At 42.4% G+C, this 24,157-nt stretch overlaps 1 protein-coding gene and 1 pseudogene across 1 annotated transcript; both read right to left on the bottom strand.

Moving 5' to 3' along the window:
• The window catches only part of LOC121482470, a 74,932-nt pseudogene extending 55,903 nt beyond the window's left edge, over positions 1-19,029 (bottom strand).
• A 2,004-nt stretch (positions 19,030-21,033) lies between these two features.
• Positions 21,034-21,420, bottom strand: LOC121482469 (histone H2A-Bbd type 1-like). Its single transcript, XM_041740385.1, has one exon. The coding sequence runs from the start codon at positions 21,418-21,420 to the stop codon at positions 21,034-21,036; it is 387 nt and encodes a 128-aa protein (XP_041596319.1).
• Positions 21,421-24,157: the final 2,737 nt, after the last annotated feature.

Below are 24,157 nucleotides of genomic sequence, written 5' to 3'. Positions count from 1 at the left end.
AAAAACTCACCTATGATTTATATGTCTCTCCTCACATTAAACACCCTCCAAACAAAATCTATAAATAAAAAGCTGTCAAGATAGCTATTACAGTAACATGACAGTGGAATTTGAACTACTTGAAGTGTATGCACTTTCAGATCTGTGAGCTATTTGAGGAAAGACATTTTAAACTACAGTAGTTTAAAACACCCTTGCCTCATACAATCCATTAGAGTTGAATTACACAGGCCTTCAATCATTTGATGACTGAGTTCTGCGTGAGAAAAAGGCCGATGTCAAAAGAAGAATGACAGGGACAGTTTTTATGACATGTTTTAGGAGAAGAAATGTGGTTAATATGAATCTGCAGAAAGTCTTCCTCTGACAAAGTGCAAATTGCATCAAATTTGGGTAAATAACCAACATTTACAATGACAAAGGAAAATAAATGGGAAATTTTAGCCTTGGCACTTAACTGTATCCAGAAGAAACTACCAATACTTTAAGAAACAGCTATTTAGTCAAGCAATTCCTCAGGCAATAATTTTCTTATTGTTTTCTTTGTTACTTTATTCTAAGATCCTCTGGAAAATAAATGAAGAGGATTTTTTTTTTTAATGAAGAGGATTTTTAGAGAGAAATTCTCTAAGTTTTCCAAAGAGGAGTACACCTTTCCCTAAGTTCTCTGTAAACCTAAATGAATAAAGCATACACTTCTCCATCCCCTGAGTGATGTTTGATTTGAATCTTTTCTACCTTTATTAAATCTGTGTGTGATATTTGCCATTACTGTGTAGTTCTGATTATATGAGATTCATACTTCAGAAAGTTTATTTCCAGATAGAGTGTCTACAGTTCTAAGAGCTGAGTACAATCAGTCGTGCCTCAGTAAACATAAGATTTCCCTACATGTGTGTAACAGAAAGCACTGACTGGAACATAATTCAGTATTATGTTTTTTTCTGAAATTTGTGAAAATACTGAATGCATATTGATAATCTCTCCTGGGCTGCCTCAGTGCCTTTCATCAATTCTGCCCCTTCTTCTCATGGACACATCAAATATACACGTGGAACAATTCCCTATGAAAGAGATTTAGAAACTAGCTGAGTAACTTCTACACATTGGGCAAGTAAGAAAATACCCATATTGAAAGGGTAGGAAAGGCTGAGACAAACTCTTAACATGAACTCCACCTCTGGCACATACCATAAAGTCAGGGAAGAGGAGCAAAGGGTTTGAAAACCACATCTAGCATTCCAGCTTTTCAGACTCACACCCAAGGGTGGGCCCTCAAAACATCTAAATTTGAAAGTCAGTGGGGCTTGTGTCCAGGAGACCCATGAGACTATAGCAATCAAAGAATATTTCTTATTGGTCACGAGAGCACTCACCAAGGCTATTCCTCCAAAACAAAGTGTAGAGAGATCAGGCAAAAACACCCATCTTTCATTCTTAACCCAAAAGAGGATTATCTGGAAACTTATAAAGAGGTTGCCTCCACAGTCAGGCTTCTAATTTAGCATACATCTAGAGGTTAGCTATACTCTCTTCCTCACACTTCTGTCTTCTCCCTCCAGCCAACTCCAAATCACCAATATCTCTCTGGAAGGAGCTGGTACACAGGACTACATCCCTGATTTTGATACTGCTGCCTGGATCACGTACCTCTGATGGCCAAAATGGTTTACATTTAAGAGTCCCATATGATTGTGCAATATAAAGAAGTAGTTCTTTTTTTCTTTTAAAGCTTTTATTTATTCATGAGAGACAGAGAAAGAAAGAGGCAGAGACACAGTCAGGGGAGAAGAGTCTCTAATGAGTAAATAAATAAAATCTTAAAAAAAAAGAAAAAGAAAGGAGAGGCAGAGGAAGAGGGAGCCAACTCCACACTGAGCATGGAACCTAATGTAGGGCTGGATTCCAGTACTCCGGGATCATGCCTGGGCTAAAGGCAGGCAATCAAATGAGCCACCCAGTTACCCCTGGAAAGGCACTTTTTTTTTTTTGGAAAGGCATTCTTAATGCTAAAATACAGCATAATAAAAATATATAGATTTAGAAGGAAGAAATAAATCTGTCTTTATTTGCTGTTGACATGATTTTCAATGTAGAAAATCTGATAGAATCAATAACAACAACAAAAACTCCTGGAACTATTAAATCATTAGAGTAAGGTTTCAGGATACAAGGTTAATATACGAGTCAAATGCTTTCCTCAATACCAACAGCAAACAATTGTAATTTGAAATTAAAAACACAATGACATTTACACCAGCACCAAATAAAGATATATGTTTAGGTATACATTTCACAAAATGTGTACAAGATCTATATGAGGAAAATTACAAATCTCTGCTGAAAGAAACTGAAGATCTAACTAGATAGAAAGACGTTCTGTGCATGATCCTAATGAATAGGAACATTAAATATTCTCACGATATCATGCCTTCCCAATTTAATCTATAGATTTAATGCAATCCCAGCAAGTTTATTTTAATTGAGGTAAAAAATTATCATAAAATGTACAGACTTAACCTGTTTTAAGTGCACAATTCATTAGTGTTAAGTATATTTACATTGTTGTGAATGGATCTTCAAAACCTATTCATCCTGCAGAACTGAAACTGTATACCCATTAAACAATTCCTTTGCCCTTTCCTATAGTGTCCACTACCAACCATGTATCTAGTCTAATTCGAAGACTTCCTGTATGAATTTGTTGACTTTAGATATCTCAAATAAATGTAATGATACAGTATTTGTACGTTTTTAACTGCTTTATTTCACTTACCATAAAATCTTAAGTGTACATCCATGTGGTAGCTTACGAGAAGATTTCCTTCCTTTTTAAGGGGGCATAGTATTCTATTGTATGTATAAACCAGTTTTTTTTGAATATTTTATTTATTAATTCGTGAGAGAGAGAGAGAAAGAGAGGCAGAGGGAGAAGCAGGCTCCATGCAGGGGGCCCGACATGGGACTCAACCCCAGGTCTCCAGGATAATACCCTGGGCTGAAGGCGGCGCTAAAGCATTAAGACACTGGGGCTGCCCTATACCACATCTTTTTGAACGATTTATCCAGCGACAGAAATTTGGGTTGCTTCCACCTCTTTGCTAGTCCAGAAATGTATTTTGGGGATCTGAAAAACTTGATTCTAAAGTTTATATAGAAAAGCAAAAGACCCAGAATGATCAACACAATCATGAAGGAGAACAAAGTTGGAGGCCTGACATTACCAAACTCAATACTTACTGTAAAGCCACCGTAATCAAGTAATCAGAATAGTGTGGGATAGGCAAAGGAACAGACAGACCAATGCAACAGAATAGAGAACTCAGAAACAGGCCCACACAAATACAGCCAACTGATTTATGACAAAGGTACAAAGGCAATTAAATAGAGAAAGCACAGATTTTTCAATAAATGGTGCCAGAACTGGGCATCATTCACATACAAAAACATGAACACAGACACAGACTTTACACCATCACAAAAATTAACTCAAGATGAATTATAGGAGTAATATAAAATGGGAAGCTATAAAACTCCTAGAAGATAACATGGGAAAGAATCTAGCTGACTTCGAGTTTGTTGATAACTTTTTAGATACAACACCAAAAACATGATCTGCAAAAGAAAAATTTGATACGGACAACTTCTTTAAAATTAAAATCTATGGTAGCACAATGTGAATGGACTTCATGTCACTGAAATGTACACTTAAAATAGTTAAAATGTTAAACTTATGTATATTTACCACAAGGAAAAAAAAAACCTTCCCTTATCCATCTTGAAAAAAGCCCTGTTACTTTCGATGAGTCAATCTGACAATGTTCAAAGAAATATAAAAGCAAAGTCAGAAAAAAAGAAAGTTTGAGATACTAAGATGTAAGCCGGAATCAAAGCATTTTCTCTTAATTTTCTAGTTCCCACACATTTTTCCTAATGTTAACATTTTAGTTATGTTTTATTTCCTATTATACTTCAAAAATAATGAATTAAAAAGCAAAAAAAAAAATTGCTTTAACTTCTAGTCTCCAAAAGATACTGTTAAGACACATACAGTCAATCACGAGAACTCTTTCATCTAGCATTATCTTGAACACAGTGGCTAGAGTCAATATATTATTGTGTACTTCAAATTTTGTTAATAGGGTAGATCTCAAATTAAGTGCTTAGAACACCAAAAACAAATAATAACAACAACAAATGTGACACGAGGTAACTTCTGGAGGTGTTGAATATGGCTATTACCTTGATTATGCTGATGGGATCAGGGATAATTGCATATAATCAAACTCATCAAACTGTACACATTATATGTATGCAGTTCTCTGTATATTAGTGATAATTTAGTAAAGATGTTTTTACAAAGCAAGAGATACAAATGTGAATTTATAAAACAAATAGTTCACAGAGTTGAAAAGCAAAGCATAGGAAATACAAGGCAATAATAATGTAATAATATTGTATGGTGATGGATGTTAACTATACTTATTATGACGAACAATGCATAATGTATAGAATTATCAAATCACAATGTCAGGAAGAAATTACACTTAGTGATGTACCACGTCCATCTTTATATTATGCATGTGGCTATTCAAAGAATAAACACTTTTGGGCAGCCCGGGTAGCTCTGTAGTTTAGCGCCACCTTCAGCCCAGGGCAGGATCCTGGAGACCCGGGATGGAGTCCCAAGTTGGGCTCCCTGCATGGAGCCTGCTTCTCCCTCTACCTGTGTCTCTGCCTCTCTCTCTCTATGTCTATCATGAATGAATGAATGAATGAATCAATCAATCAATCAATCAATCAATCTTTAAATATATATATATAAAAAAAACACTTTTGCGGGAACCTGCCTGACTCAATTGGTAGACCATGCAACTCTTGAGCTCTGTCGGGGTTATCAGTTTGAACCCCATGTTGTGTGTAGAGATTATTTAAAAATAAAATCAGAAAAAAAACACCACTTTTATCCTGCAAGATGCATAGCAGTAGTCGAAGAAAAACAGATATTAAAGACAGAGAATAGGGCAGCCCCGGTGGTGCAGCGGTTTAGCGCCACCTGTAGCCTGGGGTGTGATCCTGGAGACCCAGGATCGAGTCCCACGTCCGGCTTCCTGTAGTCCGGCTTCCTGTACGGGACCCGTTTCTCCCTCTGCCTGTGTCTCTGCCTCTCTCTCTCTCTGGGTCTCTATGAATAAACAAAATCTTTAAAAAAAAATAAAAGAGAATGGAGATCCAATATGCAGATTATTCAGATGCTTGGAAGAAAATTCCTAAACAAATGGAAAAGCAGCAATATTTAGATAAAAGAATAAAGTTTTCTTGAGATGAAAAGCGTTAATCTTCAGATGAAAATATCTTAAAATGTTCAATCAAAATTTAAAACTGTCCAATATTTATTTTTTTCTGTCCAATATTTAAATATGAATGTCTGACATTCTTAACTTCAAAGAAAAATAATCCAACAGGTTTTCAGGAAAAAAATTCCCACAAGCACAAAATCAGGCTGTTCCTGAGTGTCAGAGAGTGAGGAGGATACAAAAGCAACAGCATATAATAGGTTAAGGGGACAAGGCTGTGTCTGACTCAACAATTCTATATCAAATCATATCTGAAAGCCCCAGAAAAAATTCCAATTATATACACTCTGAAGATTCTACCATGTCTGAAAATATTCATCAAAATTCAAAAAATTAATCAAAATAAAACCTTTGAAGTAGAAGTGCATAGTAAAAGTCCCGAAGGTGAATGGGGAAATCAATTAAATAGAGGAAGTAAGGCTGAATAGTTACCGTAAATAGGATTTCAAAGAAGTATAAATGTTAATAATTCCAATTTTTACCTATATTGGTTTTGAAAAACCTTTTTAGTAAAAGAAATTTGGTTTAATAATGCCTCCCCCCAAGTGTATGCTTATAACATGTATTTGAAAACGGTGATTGTGTTTGTCCTGGAAAACAATAAAGGGATTTAGTTTTATTAATATTTTCACTTTATTTCTCTAAAACAATGAGTATCGTGGAATCATTTAGTTCTTTATTAATGTCTAACTCCCTACTTGTAACATAAACTTTTCAAATAGCATTAAAACTATGAATCACAAAAAAAACCCCAAAAATATGAATCATCAGTGCCTGTAACTGCCTTGTACATAGCAAATACATAACAAATGTTTGTAGAATGAACGTATAAATGAAAGAAACTTACCTGGAAAACTAGAGGTTTCCCAGTAGGTCCCTAATCTTTGATGGAGCTTCCTATAAGATCCAAAGTCCTTTGAAAATGTTTCTGAAGTATGAATTGGTTGTATCTATAATCAGACATTAAATAGAACAGCCTCAGGGCATTAACCTGCATGGTACCTGACAATGTGAACTGGTTGTCCTGCATCAGGAAAATTCCCTTGGCACCATAAACTCCGAGTCACCAACAGTTTATATAGAATCTTTGTATGTATTAGCCGGAAGCATTCCCTGCCATCAGGGAAGGTGAGCAGAGTGCTGGCTTCACTGTGAAGATGGGAGGCTCCCAGCAGGAGGAGTGTTTAAGAAATGAAAGGTTCCCCTCTGGAATGGTGAAAAGGGTAGCTTTTCAGAGTGAAGAGGTACTGTATCTAGGGGAATGATCTGGAATAGCTCCTACTCCCCATAAGAAATGTCTCCCTCTTATGAGAAGAGGACTCAGAAAGAAGTGCCTCTCTGCCAGATGTAGTAGGGGGTTTGCATGTTGGAAAGGAGACTCCAAGCTGCCTATCAGTGTCCCCACCCCAGTGACTGGGCACTCTGTGCAGTGTGCAAACCACACAACTGTGCAAGGTGGCCCCACCAAACCCTGGTTACACTCCTCAAAGTTATTTTCTCACTTCACCTCCCAAACTTATTTCCTCTCCTTTCTTCCATGAACACCATACCCCTGTTAAATATTGTCTAAAATTTTAGAGTATCTACCCAATAAACTTGATTTGGATTATCTTTCTCAATCTATTTTAACTTTGGCACATTTAATACAGCACAACAATATAGTGAGAAACATCAATCTTGCTAGGTGGCTCCTTGGTGAACACAGTGTTGCTTTCGATCGTCAGGTCCACAACCTTGAAAGCAAGTCAGCCCCTTTATTCCCAGAACAGAAGGAGAAGCATCCAGGACTGGTGTGTGTTCCTGCAAGTCATTCTGCTAACGTCCTGCAGCCTGGCCTGCAGAGATCACTTCCAGACTTAAGAGGATAATTCAGCGTTCACAGCCCACTGACTTCCTGGCCATGTCTGCGGAAATGTCAATAAGGCGCCAACTGTGGCAGGGGTTGTCTTGTGATCCATTCTCTTCTGCTGAAACTCAATTTGTCAAGGCTGCCAGATAATCCATGATGACTTTTAGTAACTAGAGCCTGGACTGGTTTTGGGTCATTTACTTGGTTTGCATGTTAGTTACCTAACATTCTAGAGTGTTACCATTGTGCATATTTATGTCAGGGTATATATCTTGGGCAATTATAGTGTCTGAAAATTTAGAACCTCGGCTTTTAGAGTCTTCAGTGATATATGTTACAAGATACACGACAGGCTCTGAGCAGGACGGCAGGAGAATTGGCTTTCCGTTAACTATCTCAGTAGTATCTAGAAGGTCACCTCAAGCTCCAAAAAGCAGATCAGTCTATTGAAGATGAAATGTCTCATGACACTGTAACTATAAATCACGCTAGCATGAAGGCACACTTTTAATTCTCCTGGGGCACTGAAGAGCAGCACTCCAGTTCTTCCTAACTTGGGAGCGAACTGAGTTGCTGGCGGCAGAGCCATCCCTGGCTTCAGCCCAAAATTATGGTGGCAGAAATGCTGAGTCTGTAAGAGCACAGGTAGGGGTCTTCCCAGTGACTCCACTGCACCGATGCAGGGGAACTCTCAAAAACTGCCCACAGTCACTGTGCTGTGTTGATGGGGTACGGCTCCTCCTATCCATTCTGTTCACATTGTACTTCACTAATATGGTGGAGATCCTCCTAATTGCCCTTGTTCACATACACTGTCCATGTGTTACAGCGCACTGACGTGGCAGGGCTCTTCCTAAATGACCCACTCACATCACCTAACAGTTACTCCACTCTAGAGATGGGGCAAGACTCAATCTAACTACCTCATTCATATACACTATCTAGTCATTTCATGCACTGAGCGGCAGGAGTCCTCACAATTGCCCTTTTCACTAACTTTATACAGTTACCCTCCTGCGAGGAGATGGTAGGACTCCTCCTGACCCTGTGTCACAAACTGTCTAGTTACTCCACTGCAGGGCTGGCTCCTCCCAATGGTCCCATTCGCATCTACTGTGTACTGCTCTACTGTACTGATGTTGTAGGGCTTTTCCTAATGGCCTCAGGGATCTACAATCCAGTAATACAGTTGCACTGACAAGGCAGGTGTTCCCCTACTGTCCCCATTCACATACACTGTCCAATAACTCCACTGTACTTCCGTGGCAGGGCTCCACATATACACTGTCAGTTACTCCAGAGCACTAATGTGGATCATCTCAAACCACACCATGTCGTATACACTGCACAGTTATGGCGCTATACTTATTTCATCTTCTTTGCCCCATATGTATCCCTGCCCAACTAAATAAGTTGCAAGACTCGGCTTCTTCATATCCATAAAACATTCTTCCAAATTATACCACTGCAAGAAAAATTTGGAGCTCTTTGTATTTGCTCCATTCACACTCTCCTTCCTATCCAGTTATTCATCTCCACTGACTGGGTGGGGTATTGCTTTTGGCTCAATACATATCCCCTGTCCCATTACCCTACTACACTGGTGGTTTGGTGTTCTTGCTCTTGGTCGAGTTGCCAGTTCACCACTGTCCCATTCACAGACCCAGCCAACCAACACCACCACACTGGAGTTAGAATACTCTTGACTGCCCTGTTCACATTCCCTGTCCAGGCGCCAGTCCAATGAAGGAGCAGGGCTCTTCGTGTTTGCTCTACTGTTTGATCTCTACTTCTGCCTACTATTAATACTTCGCTGAATGTTCAGGAATCCTGCCATTTGGTATGTAAGCATCACTATCCAGTCACGCCACTCCAGTGATGAAGAAGTGCTCCCAACCTTCATCCCTTTCAAATACATGTCTCATGAGAGCCTTAATCTGAAGATGTGGGTATAATCCTCCTGCTGCTGCTGAAGTCCCCCTCAAATCATGCCATTGAGATGCAAAAGGTTTCGCAGAAGCAGATTCCCTGCTGTGCAGGGAACCAAATATGGGGCTCAATCCCAGGACCCCCATTCACACACCCTCTCCACTTACATAATTGGGCCAATGGTATGGGGAGGGCTCCACTTTCCCCAGTTTCTGCCTAGTTTCCATTTGTAGCTTTGTAGTAGTGATATGAGGATGTTAGTCCTTACCCAGTACACACTCTCCCACAACTTACATGACCACGTCCATGCTTTGAGAAGGTTCTTCTTTGCCCTGTCTTCATCAATTTTCCATTTGCACCACTGAAGTGGTGATAGAAGAATCTTACTCTCTGTCCCACTCGCACTACACTCCCAGGTATATATGGCCATGAAGTATTGTCCTCATTCCCTTTTTACCATTCTCTCTCCATACACCCAACCACACATGGATGACAAAGGGCAGCTCTTGTGTGCAATTCACAATCCCTTCCTGTTGCAGCACTACACTTGTGGTGTGAGGATGCTGCTAATTGATCTCTCTAAATTCTGTGTCATTATACCCATAGACTCATGTTTTGGGGTTCTATTCTTTGCCCAGTTCATATCAACCATCTAGTACTGCACTGCTGGGGTGGGGTTTCTTCCTTTACCATATTCACATAACCTCTCCATTTACCCCAATGCACTGAGGGGAAGGGCTCCAAAACTTGGTCTTGTTCAACTTCCCTATACTTTACTGGGTGATATGCAGGTTTTCTATTTACTCCTTTTCCATCCCTAACAACTCAGCTGATGATATGGGGTTGTTTCTGCTTGGGCAGTTTACTGTTTCTAACCAGTTGCCATATCAGACTGCTGGTGCAGGGATGCTTGCCCTGGAGCTCTTCACATGCCAGGAATGCATCACTGTAATGAAGGCCTGAGTTTTTCCTCTTTGCCATGTTCACATCTCCATCCAAGTGTATAACCCCACCGACGGTGTGGGCTTCCGATTCTTTGCTTTCTCACAATCCCTGTTAAGTCACACCTCTGAAATTATAGAGCTGGCCCTTCCCTTCTATGCCCCTTTCCAAACTTTTTCCCAGTTGACCCACTCCAAGGATGGCTAGGGCTCTTCCTAGCTGCCGTTTTCATATCCAGCCCATTGTTCCATTGAACTGATGTTGAAGGGCTCTTCCCATGTGCCCTGTAAATACCCCCCATTAAGTTAGAGTCCTGTCATACTTCAGAGCTCCCCTTCTTTGCATGTTCATATCCACTCTCAAGTCACTCTCCTCCTCTCTGCCAATCTTCTGTGCTGTTACTCAGCTGCAGTGGTGATGTGGCTCCCTGACCATCCCCTCTGGCCTTTTGGTCCCCTGTTCTGGTACACCACAGGATCCATTAGTCAGGCCTCACCCTCTTTACCCTGGTCACACTGGTCTGGTGGCACCACTGCAGCACGAGTACAGATGTGCTCACCTGTTCTCGTCCTGAGACTAAACCCAGGGCTGGCAGGACAGTTTTACTCTCTGCTCTGGTCACATGCACAACTGCACTGGTGCTCCTCCTCCCAACTTTCCCTTTCCACTCAGGGAACACCTTGATGGTGGCACGTCACTCCCTTTCCCTATCCACATCCCATCCCATTACACAACTGTGCTGCAGTACATGAACCTCCTCTACCACATTCATGCACAACACAGTCACAATGCTGTGAGGATCCCTCCCTTGCTCATAAAGACCCATGATGCACTTACACCAGAGAACACGAGGCCTCCCTTCACTCTGCTCACATCACCCACCCAGCACCACCACCATATCGGCTTTGCCCTCGGCAGTTTTTTGTCCTGCTCACATCCCTATCCATGTAACCACTGTGCTACTGGTGCAGTGTTCTTCCTCTTAGCCACGATCTTGGGTCCTGTCCAGTTACACCTCAGCATTAATGGTATGAGGATTCTCCTATTCGGTCTACTCCCATCCCCTGTGACGTTTCACCACTGACCTTGTCAGATAGGACTCCGCTTCTTTCTTCCTCTCACAGGTCATGCCCCATTCTATCAAGGCACTAACAGACCAGGGCTCATCCTCTTTCCACCACCCACATTTCCAGTCTAGTTGTTGTCTCACACCACTTTCTATTTGCCAGGTTCACATTCCTGTCCAAGTACATTGCTATGCACGTGGACCACACCTCAACTTTGTCCTGGTCACATCTTCTAACGAATTATACTATTACAAAAATTATGGTGCAAGGTGACTATTCTTTGCACAAATGAAATCCACTGGCCAGTTACACCAGCACATGAATGGGGTTGGCCTCCTTCTCTTTGTGTCATTTGTTGTTTATTTTTAATTTTTTTAAAATATTTTATTTATTTATTTTAAAGAGAGAGAGTATGTACACAGAGGGAGGAAAGGGAGAAGCAGATTCCCTGCTGAGCAGGGAACCAAATATGGAGCTCAATCCCAGGACTCTAAGGTCATGACCTGGTCCACTCAGTTGTCCCTCTAAGCATCATTTGAATATTTTGCTTAATGACATCACTACACTGATGTTGCTGGAATGCCCTCTGCAGTTACACCTCTACACTGATGGTGTGGGCTTGAACCTCTGCCCGCTTTACATCTGTGGCCAGGCCACAGTGTTGTTTATTGTTCAGGCTCTTCCACTCTGCACTGCTCAGAATTTTGTGCCCTGGGCCCTCTTTCGACTTTTCTGAGAAATGGTGCTGGGTCCTCCTCTTGCCTAGTTCACATGAACTGTACACGTGTACCACTATGTTGACGGTACCAGGCTAATCTGACCAAGTCACATCCCCTGTCCAGTTACCTTCCTGCACTGATGCAGTCATTCAGAATTGTTCCTCCAGACCCTGATAACATGCCCTGTACTGTGTTTTATACTGGAGCGGGGAAGGAAGTACATTCTCCTTGTGCCTTTCACATCTTCTGTCACTTATACCATGATAGTGATGGTGCTGGGCTCCTTTTCTTTGCCATGATCAAATTTGCTGTCCAGACTCACTATAATGATGGTAAGAGCATGTGTCTCACTTCCTGTACACATCTGCCATCCAGGAGTAGGTTTTCCCTGTCATACCCATAAGGTTTGGGGATTGAGATCTCGGCCCCCATCAGAAAACTTGTCATGTCACCCCCACTGCAGGAATCAACTGGGAATCCTCCTCTTTCACTTATCACCATCATTGTCCAGTTGCTCGACTGACCTGATATAGTGGGGTTCTTCCTCTTTGTTCACATCATCTGTCCAGTTATACCACTACAATTGGTGTAGGGCTTTTACTCTTTGCCCCATCCACATGCTCTGTCTAGAGACTAACTGCATCTATGGAGTAAATACTCCTATCTGCTGCATTCATACCCTCTGTCCAGCTGCTCTAATGAATTGATGATGTAAGGCCCTTTTCATTTGTCCCTTCTACATTCTCTGGCCAAGCACATCACTGCAATGATGGGGAAGGCCTCATCTTCCCTGCCTTATTCATATCGCCTGTTCTAGTTCTCTCACCCAACTCACATTCTGCCATTACAGCACTGATGCTTCAGGGGTCTTTCTCGTTAGACTCGTCATACCTTGTAGACTCGTCATACCTTGTCACCTACTCCCTTGGACAGAAAGACCTTTTCTTTCTTTTTTATTTTTTTTTAAGATTTTATTTATTCATTCATAGAGACACACAGAGAAAGAGAGAGGCAGAGACACAAGCAGAGGGAGAAGCAGGCTCCATGAAGAGAGCCCAACGTGGGACTCGATCCAGGGCCTCCAGGATCACGCCATGGGCTGCAGGTAGTGCCAAACCACTGCACGACCGGGGCTGCCCGGAAAGACCTTTTCTTTCCCCATTCACATCCTTTGTCCAGTGGTGGCACTATAATCCTGAAACAGGGCTCCTCCTCTTTGCCTTGTTCACAAGCCCTCTTCCTCGAACTACTGTATAATACACTGGGTGAGCTACTTTCTTAGCTCCATTCACATACTTTGTCCAATTAAAACAGCACAATGACTGTGCAAGCTACATTTCTTTTCCTCAATCATATCTTCTGCCAAGATCCCCCAGGGCACTGATAGCACATGACTCGCCCTCTTTGTTCTGTTCATACATAGTCCCTTGTTTGCTACTCCACTGGACTCACAGGTAGCGATCATTCATATTTGCTGCCAGGATAAACCACTGAATCAACAGATGGTCAGTCATACTCCTTGCCCTGTTTACACCCTATCCAGTTAAAAGATCTGAGATAATGGGCCTGTGTCCATCTCTACAGTCTTGTGGCCTGCATTGAAACATAATGACAATCATAATAGAAGGTGGAGGGTTCACAGGTTCACACTGAGCCAAGTCCCACAGCAAGTGCTACTGGTTTTGGTTTGTTCCAGTTTAAGAGAATTACATAAATGGTGTCCATGCCTCATTTCAGACAGATCAGAGACAGAGGGGCCACCACGACTGTAGATTTAATTAATTTGATAAATCTAATCATAACATCATGTGTGACTCATATGCTCTGAATGGGGTGATCCAATATGCCCTGCATTTTAAATAGGTTACCTTATTTTTTTTAAAGAGAAGATTACCCAGAATAACTGACTTGTTTCTAGTATCTAAAAGAGCCAGGGAAAATTGGCTATTTTATAGGCTCCAATATACCATCAGATTAGTTTCTCTGCAGCCGTCCCCAGGCAGTGGGACAAGATCCAGGGAGTTGTCATCACCCTAGGGGTAGGGGCTAGGTGACAGCCATGTCAAAGGTCAGAATACAACATGAGGCATGAGGACTCCTTGAACTAGGAACTGATAATGCCAGCCTCTGGCTGAGCAGGGCTTCCCATATCAAATGAAGGAGGAAAAAAAAAAAATGGAGAAACTCACTACAACATCTAATAAGTTTTTGAATTGCTGGAGTTTAAGGGTAGATTGGCCTGAAATTTTTTCATGAGGGATGCTCATGTCTCTTATGTTGCCAATATACAAGTTTGTCTGAGGATGATGGTTGAAAGCTCTGTACTGCCTCAGCAGGGGCTGGTTATGGATTAGGAAAAGGTCCTAAATTAAGAAATGCCTTCATAAGTAGTCCAAATATGTGAGATGGCTGCACAGCTATGAAGTCTGTAGAAGCCACAGGTAATGGAAGTTCCCCCAAGAGAAATTTTCCAGAGGTAGAGGAGGTTGCTAGGGGGGAAATGCCTGGAGGATCCAGCCAGTGGCTGGTTCTGATAAACTAAAACCTGCTTATTGTTGGGGGATTCACTCCAAGTCCACTAGGGTATTTGTTCTCTCCAGGGCTTCCCTAAATTTGTGGGCTGAGCCTGTTAGAAGAAGGACAGGTTTATAACCTGCCAGTCCCATATTTAGGAAAAGTTTCTTGGATTCTGAGTTAAGGAGAGTAGACACTGGGTTTGAAACCACTTCATTATCTGCAGGGTCAGGGTTTTCTACAAAACAATAAACCCATCGAACCATGCCAATCCTGAGTAATAATGTTTTGGCCACCACTACTATTTGCCATTTATCAGGAGCCTTAGCAAAGACTGTGGCTATGCTACAGTGAACCCATTCCCAGGCCATAAAAACTCAAGGTCCTAAGGGAAGGGGCTCATTCGGCATAGCAATTGTCTGGGAACTGCTCTGAACCGGCTCATAAGTGTCACTTTCATCTGTTTGGTAGGTGTACTGAGTAAAGGTGTGAGTCTAGCCGGGGCATATAGGGAACAATCTAGCCCTATGGAAGACTTCTCTCAGGGAATGTGGACATTCCTTGGTAAAGCTGTATTTAAGGATTCTGGGCTATTCCCATGATTGCCTCATTTCTTGGCCACAAGCCAGAGTTTGGAGCCAGTAGTAAAGACCTTTAGAACCCATTATGCTCTCTTTTCCTGAACTCTCTGGATAAAGGCCTAAAGATGGTTTGTATATTTGGCCTTATGAAGTTTTGAATCTTTATCTCAATTTCCCGTTCATTTCTCAGAGTTTTTATCCATTGGGTGTTTACAAGAAATACCTGCAGGAGTGGTTTAGAATTGGCCTGCCTTTCTAAAGGTATCCCACTCAACACACAGTCAGTATCCACCTCCAAGAAGGCAACTGTGACACTGCCTGATTTATGCATATGCTTTGATTTTAATATGCTGCAGTGCTAAGGATCCATAAATAGTGCTCTTGTGGTATTTTACAAGTATTAAACTGAGTCCATCATCAAAGGGTTTTTGGAGATGCTGGAACCAGATGCTCCTTATCCTTCCATTTTTTTCCAATAATATTCTGCCAAGGGCTTATAAGAATATGAACTCTTATAACCCACAGGCTTCAGAGACAAAGTGCAATACAGCAACAAGATAGACAATAGCAAAGGAGTGTGGTCAACACAAAAGTGTTTGCAAGGAACCACAGTGTCTTTGAAAAGAGTGGACCACATCACTAGTCAACAGGTCTTTTCAGTTCTAAGGGTAGCTCTAGGTGGTTGGTTTTCTGCTACAAGAGGGCTAATGTGCCTAGGAAGGAAATTGCTTTTAGTTGAGTAGTTCTACAGACTTCAGCCCTAGTGGAGGTTCAGTGGATTCGACACACCTATATTGGGACATAGGTAACTACTTCCTATTTCTTTGGAAGGACTTTCACACAGTACAATAGCCAACTACCCTAGGATCTCTTCCCCAGATTAGGCACATTATAAACACTTAAGGAGCCAGATGGGGACCACATTGCCCAGATTACAGCACCCTAAACCAGACAGCCACTGGGAGAAGACTAAGCTTTTTGAGCTCTGCTATTATTTAGATTGCAGAACCACTGCAATACCATACAGACAGAATACAATGCAGTGGCCAGTAAAGTGCCAATAGCCAGCAGTGCCTTCCCACAGTATCTGCTGCCTGTTGGATTCACTTGGTAAACCCAGAGACATGTCAAGCTCATCTGTCACCAGACTACCCTGTTCATTGCACCAACTGTTTAAAAATGTACCCAAGATTTGCTTTGAGCACATTAAGATAACAGACATAAGAGGCAATCACCTTTAAAAGGAGAGTTTCTCACAGTTCCCCAGAGGGCAGAAGGACCCAGCAAGCCACATGGTAACTTGTAGGGACAAGCAGAGAGAGGGATAAAGTAGAATTAGGACATTTATTACTACAGCAGTGTGATGTAGCCATGAGAGGACATCACCTACTAGGCAAGAAGCAAAACAAATTAAAGTTTAGTGAGTACATGGAGAGTTTAGAATAAGGTTATTACATGCTCAAGATAACACTGGGATGATGGAGATGAAAAAACTTTGGGCCACTAGAATGGCTCAGTGACTTCATGATGCCAAATCATCAATAACAGAATATCAAAAATAGTTATTAAGTGATCACAGCCTACTACTCATAAACCTCTCAGGCCAAATACTCCCCTAGGCTGAAAGATCCTACCAGCCATACATGCCTTGGTCTACTCCTCCCTTAACCTGTCTGTACCCTCTACCTTATACCTCTTACTGAATACTTTTCCAGGCCCTCTGAATCCTCCACTTACACAGGTCTTACATGTTGCTCACCTAAAATGGCTATTTTACCCATGCACCTCTTGTCCAGTCCTGCCATAAACTACATGCTACCTCTTTCCACGCACCATCTTCAATGTCTGGCCCTAAGGTTCATCTACCTAAGGTTCATCTTAGGGCCGTATTTAGGTTCTACTAAATCCATCCTTAGAATACTCCTACTCCTTCATCCTTTGCACTTCCTGTTAAGCCTCACCCAAGGTTATGTCCACCTACCACTCAAGGACTTCTTGCAGGGTTGTCCCCTACATTGGCTACACCCACCACGGCGGTACCTGTTGTTGCATACTGCACTAGGCTGGTTTCTCCCTACCAACGCATAGCCTAGAAGTCTTCCTCTAGGCTAGATGCTCCCTTTAACCATGCACAGCATTTTAGGTCCCAGCACAAAGTGGATGTTTCCTCCATTCATTCAACTCCTGCTCAATCCTCCTAGAGGCTGGGTTCTCCCTCTTGCCATACACCTTTTAATTGATCAGGCCCTACGATGGCTGCACCTTCCACACACACACGACCTTCTGATACATGCCCTATAGTTGCTGTATCCTACGCTAATGAACTTCCTGATGATTCTTCACCTAACCTCATGCATCGGGCACCCATGCACTTCCAGCTACATTCTCAACTAGGTTTACTATACCTCCACCAATGCACCCTGTGCCAAGTCCTTTCTTCAGGTAAAAAGTTCTTGATTAAATGTTAGCAGCTAACTGATTTTCTATCAAAATACACATGTAGGACTAGAAAACCCATCTGCTGTCCAGATTATACCTGTGAGCTGCCTCTCTATAATTTATGATTTAGAAATGACGTACTGATGTTCATGGAAGGATTCATCTTTCTAACATCTTTCTAACACCTCTGTTCGCAAAGGTTGTTGTCAGTAAGAGGCCAGCCTAGTGTCCAGGCCTTGTGTTCATGCCAACACCAAGCCCACATTACCCTCCCAGGTTCCTGTCAAGTTCAACTCTTGGGCTAATCTCTTCTGACACATTAATATTTTCCCCTGTACTGATCTGTGTCTAACCCTAGCCTGCCCTGATACTGCTTTGGATCACAGATCTGGTTTGTCAGCCACACCCTCCCCAAACCATCCCTATTCACTCTAATTTTAATTTTTTTTAATATTTTTTTAAGATTTTATTTATTTATTCATGAGAGAGAGAGAGAGAGAGAGAGAGAGAGAGAGAGAGAGAGAGAGGCAGGACACAGGCAGAGGCAGCAGGCTTCATTCAGGGAGCCCCACATGGGACTTGATCCCGGGACACCAGGATCATGCCCTGGGCCGAAGGCCGTGCTAAATGGCTCAGCCACCGGTACTGCTCCAGTTTTAATTTTCGACTCACAATAGGGCACTTGTCATCAATAGTGTCCCCTGTCTCAGGCCCAAGCTACAGCTAATCATTCCTCACTATCACCTACCTCCCAATTTTTGAAATGCACAAAATGCATAAACATCTATGGCTCATTCATTCCCAAGGGTAGTGACTCTCACTCTCTGCCCACCTTCCTCCCCTGAGGGTGGGATTCCTGTGCCCAGATAAGAGGGGGATCCAGAAAGGTGCTGCATTTACACCCATGCTATGCTGGCACAGACCCCATGTTTTGTGTGAAACCCACAAGCACAGGTGAAGGACTGTTTCCAAATGGGAGGGCAACAATGCCCTGTTTGATTATCCCATGACCCCGTGGCTGCTGAGGGCTCATGAGGTCATTAAGTCTCAAACTCCAAACTCCACCTAGGACCTTGGATAGTCTGAGGAGCCCAGGCAGCCTGGCTCCTCGCAAATGTCACAATGACCAACAGTGTCGACTCCTGCATGGACTGTAAGGGGACCACCTGACCACACAGTTCTGCTACGCCAACATAATTTATCAACCTACTCTCACATCTCTGGCCTTCAATGAATTTCTCCTTAGCTGTGCCTTCTGGTGAAGTACCCAGGAGATTATTTTGCACTAAAACAAGCCACTGCCATCGCCAAAATCAATAGCTTATAAAAATCAGCCACTTAACCAACATATCAACATCATAGCATAATGACTGATTCCCTGGCATTATCCACCCCAGAGGCACTTGCTGTTGGCTGAAGGACACTGGAATATGAGACACCATGCCCTGGACACACAGATGCTCTGCTTCAGGGATGGGGTAGCAATGTTGGTGCTTCCTGTGACCAGGTGAAGGACAATCTCACCTGCAGCTGCTGAGGAGAGGCCTGCTTGATACTCAGATGAACAGAAGAGTAATAGTTAAACTTGGCCGAGGCAATAAGGCCTCCTGGATCTCTAACAAATCCCAACATTATGCGGTGGACATCTTCACAGGGAGGTTTCTGGAAATATTTGACTGAATGGCATTAGGGAGAAAGAAAAGTTTCTTGGATTTATACAGGCCCATATTCCAATGAGCTCTAAACACAACCCTGGCCCTATTATTGTCAGGACCCTCCTGTGAAGGAGGCAAAGGCACAGACAGCTCCACACTTTGAAAGATAATAGGAGGCAGAAAGAGGGGGAGTCACCATGCAGAGGGGAGGAGAGACACCAGGCTGAGACCTACCATGTTCCCAGGCATACTTCTGGCTTCTTCCTCTATTGGGGCACTCCTCTGTGTCTCCACAGGACTCAGCAGGCTGTGGTTTCACAGCCAGTGGCCCAAGCACCCAGCAGTCATGGGAAAACCAGGTGCAGGAGCACTTGGGGAAGTACATGTAAGCATCTCGTCTACCAAAAGGGAGAGAGACACACAGCTATTCGTTAAGGGCACACTCTGTGCCAGGCACTGTGTTATGTAGCAGTTTACAGGCACACATTAACTTTATGTTTTTGCAAAAATCCAATGACGGAGGAATTCTTATTATCCCCATTTTACACATTAGGAAAGTGTTGCTCAGACAGAATAGAGGACTGTCCAGGATCACAAGGCCAGAAAGTGGTGAACTGGGATGGCCAACCCAGCTCCTCTGACCCCATTGTTGAAGGTGCCTGGGCAACCTCTGAGCAGCCCTCTATGACACACCAAGGGGAAACAGAAGGGGGGCCCTGAGCATTCGATGAACAAGAGAAAATGTTAAATGCTGACAGTCACAGGAAGAGAACAGGCTGCAAGGATACTTGACGTGACACTATTTTTAACCTAAAACACACAAGACTGTTTATAAGAATTACATGTACTTGTGAGTCTCCCACTTGGGAAAACATATTTATATCTCTCCAAATGTGCATTCAGACACTGATAAGTCTAGATCGCTCCATCAAATATATGACCATAGACAGGTTAGGTGTTTCTTCTGAGAATGAGGCTAATGTGCTTATGATGGAGTGTATTTAGAAATAAATCTACCACACATATGAGTGGCACATGAATGGCTCAGTTGGTTTAGTATCGGACTCTTGATGTTGACTCCAGTCATGATATCAAGGTTGTGAGATCACACCTCGAGTCAGATTCCACGTGGAGCCTAAGATTCTCTCTCTCCCTCTACTCCTCCCTCCTCTTCCTCTCGAATCAATCAATCAATTATTAATAACCACTAAGAACTTCTAGGATTGCAAGTCTTAGGCCAGATAATACCTTTGATGTTACTAATGAACATACCAGTGTCCACAGGAGAGGACACAAGGCCATACTCCACAAAATGTTATCACAGCACTAATATTATCTGTCGTAGGTCCCTTTTTGGAATGAGGCAGGGTATCAGTGAATGAAATCAATCTGAGCACCGTTCCACTCTGTATACCTCTTCATGGGTTCCCCATCGCCCCTCAATCTTCACGTAAAGCTCATGCCATCGAGTTCACGTCAACTGCTCTGCCACCCTCTCCATCCACCCACACTGCCATCACCTCCTGACTTCTACACGTTCCCTTCTCATGAATAAAGCTCCTGGCACCTCAGTCACGAGCTTCGGGACCTCCCCAGTTACCACCATGGTTCTGGGAACTCAACATGCCTGGGAAGCCCCCCACCCGCTGCCAACCTCTCAGCCCGCAGGCCTCGAGTGGCTCAGAGACTGTGAAGAAATCTCTCCTCTGCAGCCAGCTACTCCCCCCAGGGCCTTTCCCCCCAAGCAGTCCCCAGAGAAACAACTCCCTGAAACGCTGGGCTGCAGCCTCCCACACTGATCACCCCTTCCGCCCTCTGCTCCCCACGGGAGAACTCCTCCTGGGTGTCTCCGGAAGGACAGAAAATAGTCAGAGGCACGGCCCTGGGTTTCAACCCTTTAATGGCTGGTGCCCCCAGAGGAGCAGGCCCCCCTCATCTGCGTGCCGCTCTGGCGACTAGACGAGGTTGTCGGCTCTGGTGACTAGATGCGGCTGTCGGCCCCAGTGCCCGGGCCTGACCACTTCCTGGCCTGGGCCATCCCATCCCCCTGGGAGTAGGTGTTCTCCTCAAAGAGTTGGCTCAGGTACTGGTTGTTGGCCAGGGCCTTCTGCAGGTGCTCAGGGGTGATGCGCATCTTGTGGCTGTTGCGGGCCTCCTGGCCCGCGAGCTCCAGGATGTTGGATGTCAGGTACTCTAGGATGCCGGCCAGGAACACAGGTGTGGACGAGCTTAAGCGGTGGGCATAGTGACCCTCGCGCAGGAGGCGGTCCACGCGGCTGACGGGGAACTGCAGCTCGGCTCTTCTGGAGCGGGACATGCCGTGCCTCCTTGGTCTACGGGAATGCCCGTGGCCTCTTTCTCCAGTCATGTTGGTGGCTGCGTTTGGTCCTGATCAGCCCAGCCCAACGATCCCACTGGCCTTGGTCCGTCAGGATACCAGTGCTCACTCCTGCTTACTGTGGGCCGCACTGGTCAGTGACTGGAGGTCACTGGGAGTCAGCTTTATGACAACTCACATTGTGATGTCATCGGGGTCACTGGGGCCTCATCATGACTGCCTTGGAAACGTCTAGGACAGAAACCTGGCCTCACTGTTGAAACTCTGTATGAGGGAACGTTAATGTTCTACTTGACTATAGTATTCTAGCAAAACATATGTTTCAGAGAAAAATTTTTCCTTGGCTATAGGACACCACTTCAAGTATTCTAACCTTATGTTGTCTTTGAGCTCTTTTCTATCCTTTTTTATTTTTAATTTTTTAAGATTTTATTTATTTATTCATGAGGGACACACAAAGAAAGGTAGCAATATAGGCAGAGGGAGAAGCAGGCTCCATGCAGGGAGCACGATGTGGGACTCGATCCTGGATCCCAGAATCACACCCTGAGCAGAAGGCAGACGCCTAACTGCTGAGCCACCCAGGCATCCCTCTATCCCTTTTTAAATTGTAGGTGACTGACAAATATGTACAACCTTCAATGCAGGCTCAATTGATCCCCCTATCATGCAGTGGGTAAAACAATTTTGCTTCCTTTTACATATTCATCTCAGTATTCCCAATTAATATTCCTGGTTCCATTCTTTGGATTCTCTTGTAAACTAGTTAACAATATCTGCCAATTTGCTCATATGATAAACAAAATGCTTTTACCATGTGTTCATATCTGTATGAGTGCCATGATTTTATATTTCTTTAATAATTATCTTTATTTTTGAAGAAAACATCCATATGTCTAATTGTTTCATCTACCAGAGCCAGGTAAACCTCAATAATAGAAAAGTGGCCCACACGAACATCTAAATCCCAGATGTCTTTTCTTAGCTATTTGAAGTAACTCCAATGTATCAATTAGTACACTGTTAACTCTTTATAATTTATTTTTCTCTCTACTTCCTTACTGTTTCTGTTTTGGTTTTGGCTCATTTTGAGTCAGTATGTTTTTCCCTGCTATTGAAAGCCATGATTGGGAATTTGGGTTTTGGTTTTCTTTTCGTTTTATTTTCTTAGTAAGGTAAAGTCCACATAACATAAAATTCACCATTTTTGCCATTTTTAAGTGTACAATTCAATGTTTTTTTAATACATTTGCAATGCTGTGACACTCTCACTTCTGATTCCAGAACAGTTACATCACCCCCAGAAGAAACTCCATACCCATTAAAGCTTTAACTCTTTATTCCTCCCTCCCCACAAGCCCCTGGCAGACAATCTACTTTCTGCCTATATAGGTTTGCCTACTCTAGACATTTATATAAATTGACTCATGTGACTCATGTGAAACATTTTGTACCTGGCATGTTTTCAAGGTTTGTCCATATTATAGCATGTGTCATTACTTAATGTATTTTTATGGCTGTAAAATAATCCATTGTAAACATATATCACATTTTGTTTATCCATTTATTAGTTGATAGACATCTGGGCTGTTTCCAACACTTTGGCTATTATAAATCCTGCTGATACAAGCATTTGGGTACAAGATTTTGTGTTAACATATGGCTTCAATTTTCTTGTGTATATACCTAAAAGTACAATTGCTGGTCATGTGGTGAGAATTTGTATTTATGGTCTGACCATCTGGAGATCTTTCTAAATTGATTGATTGTTCATAGAGATCTGGTCCCCGCTGGGTGAGAGACAACAGAGAATCTAGTTTGTCGGTCTTTTTGTTTGTCTATTTTTAGCGCCTATCAATGCAGAATTTCATGCCCTCTACAAAGAGAACATCTACTTGATATCTGTGCCAGGAGTGTTTACTGTTTCTGGGTTAATGCTTGACCCAAGGATGAAATTGTAGAATTGAGGCTATAAACTGTTTTTGTCTGTGCCTGTACATCTATGTGTCTGTAACTCAGAAATGCCTTCTTCTGATTTTGTGAGTATATAGTTTTCCTAACCTCCACATGGTACTAATACATTAGATTATAAATTCTCAGAAATGAAAGGGGCTCTGTTCTTATTGGCATGTCTAGATAATAAAATTGCTTACATAAATCGAATATTCTAAAATACCCTGAAAATCATGAAACTAAATTTCTGACCCTTTAAATAAGCTTTATTTAAAAAAAAAAAACAGATTCTCACAAAAAAACAACTCAGATTTCAAGAATTTAAATTCACAGTGAAATAAGTCAGTCAGAGAAAGACAAATAAATGATTATACTCATGTGGAATTTAAAAACAAAATAAATGAGCAAGGAGAAAAAAGAGAGAAAGAGAAAGAGAGAGAGAGGGAGAAAGACAAGCCAAGAAATAGACTCTTGAGAACATAATGGTGTTCACCAGAGGGGAGGCTGGGGAACGGGAGAAACAGGTGATGAGGATTTAGGAAGGCAGGTGTGATGAGCACCAGGTGATGTATGTTAGTGTTGAATCACTATACTGTATATCTGTAACTAATATGACACTGTATATTACCTATACTGAAATTAAAATAAAGTATTTGTTAAAAGAATTTAAACTCATAATTTAAATATTTGGTTTAAAGGATTAATATTTAGTTTTTAATAAAAACAGCTATGTCTTCTCTATCAGTATCAAGTTTAATATGAAACCATTTTTCTTCTTGGGTATATTTTTCCTAAACTTATATAGGTTTACTGA

This window comes from Vulpes lagopus, chromosome X (assembly GCF_018345385.1).
Source record: "Vulpes lagopus strain Blue_001 chromosome X, ASM1834538v1, whole genome shotgun sequence".
Taxonomy (NCBI): Eukaryota; Metazoa; Chordata; class Mammalia; order Carnivora; family Canidae; genus Vulpes; species Vulpes lagopus.
The sequence above is the reverse complement of the archived record's forward strand: the minus strand, read 5'-3'. Positions and strand labels throughout refer to the sequence as shown.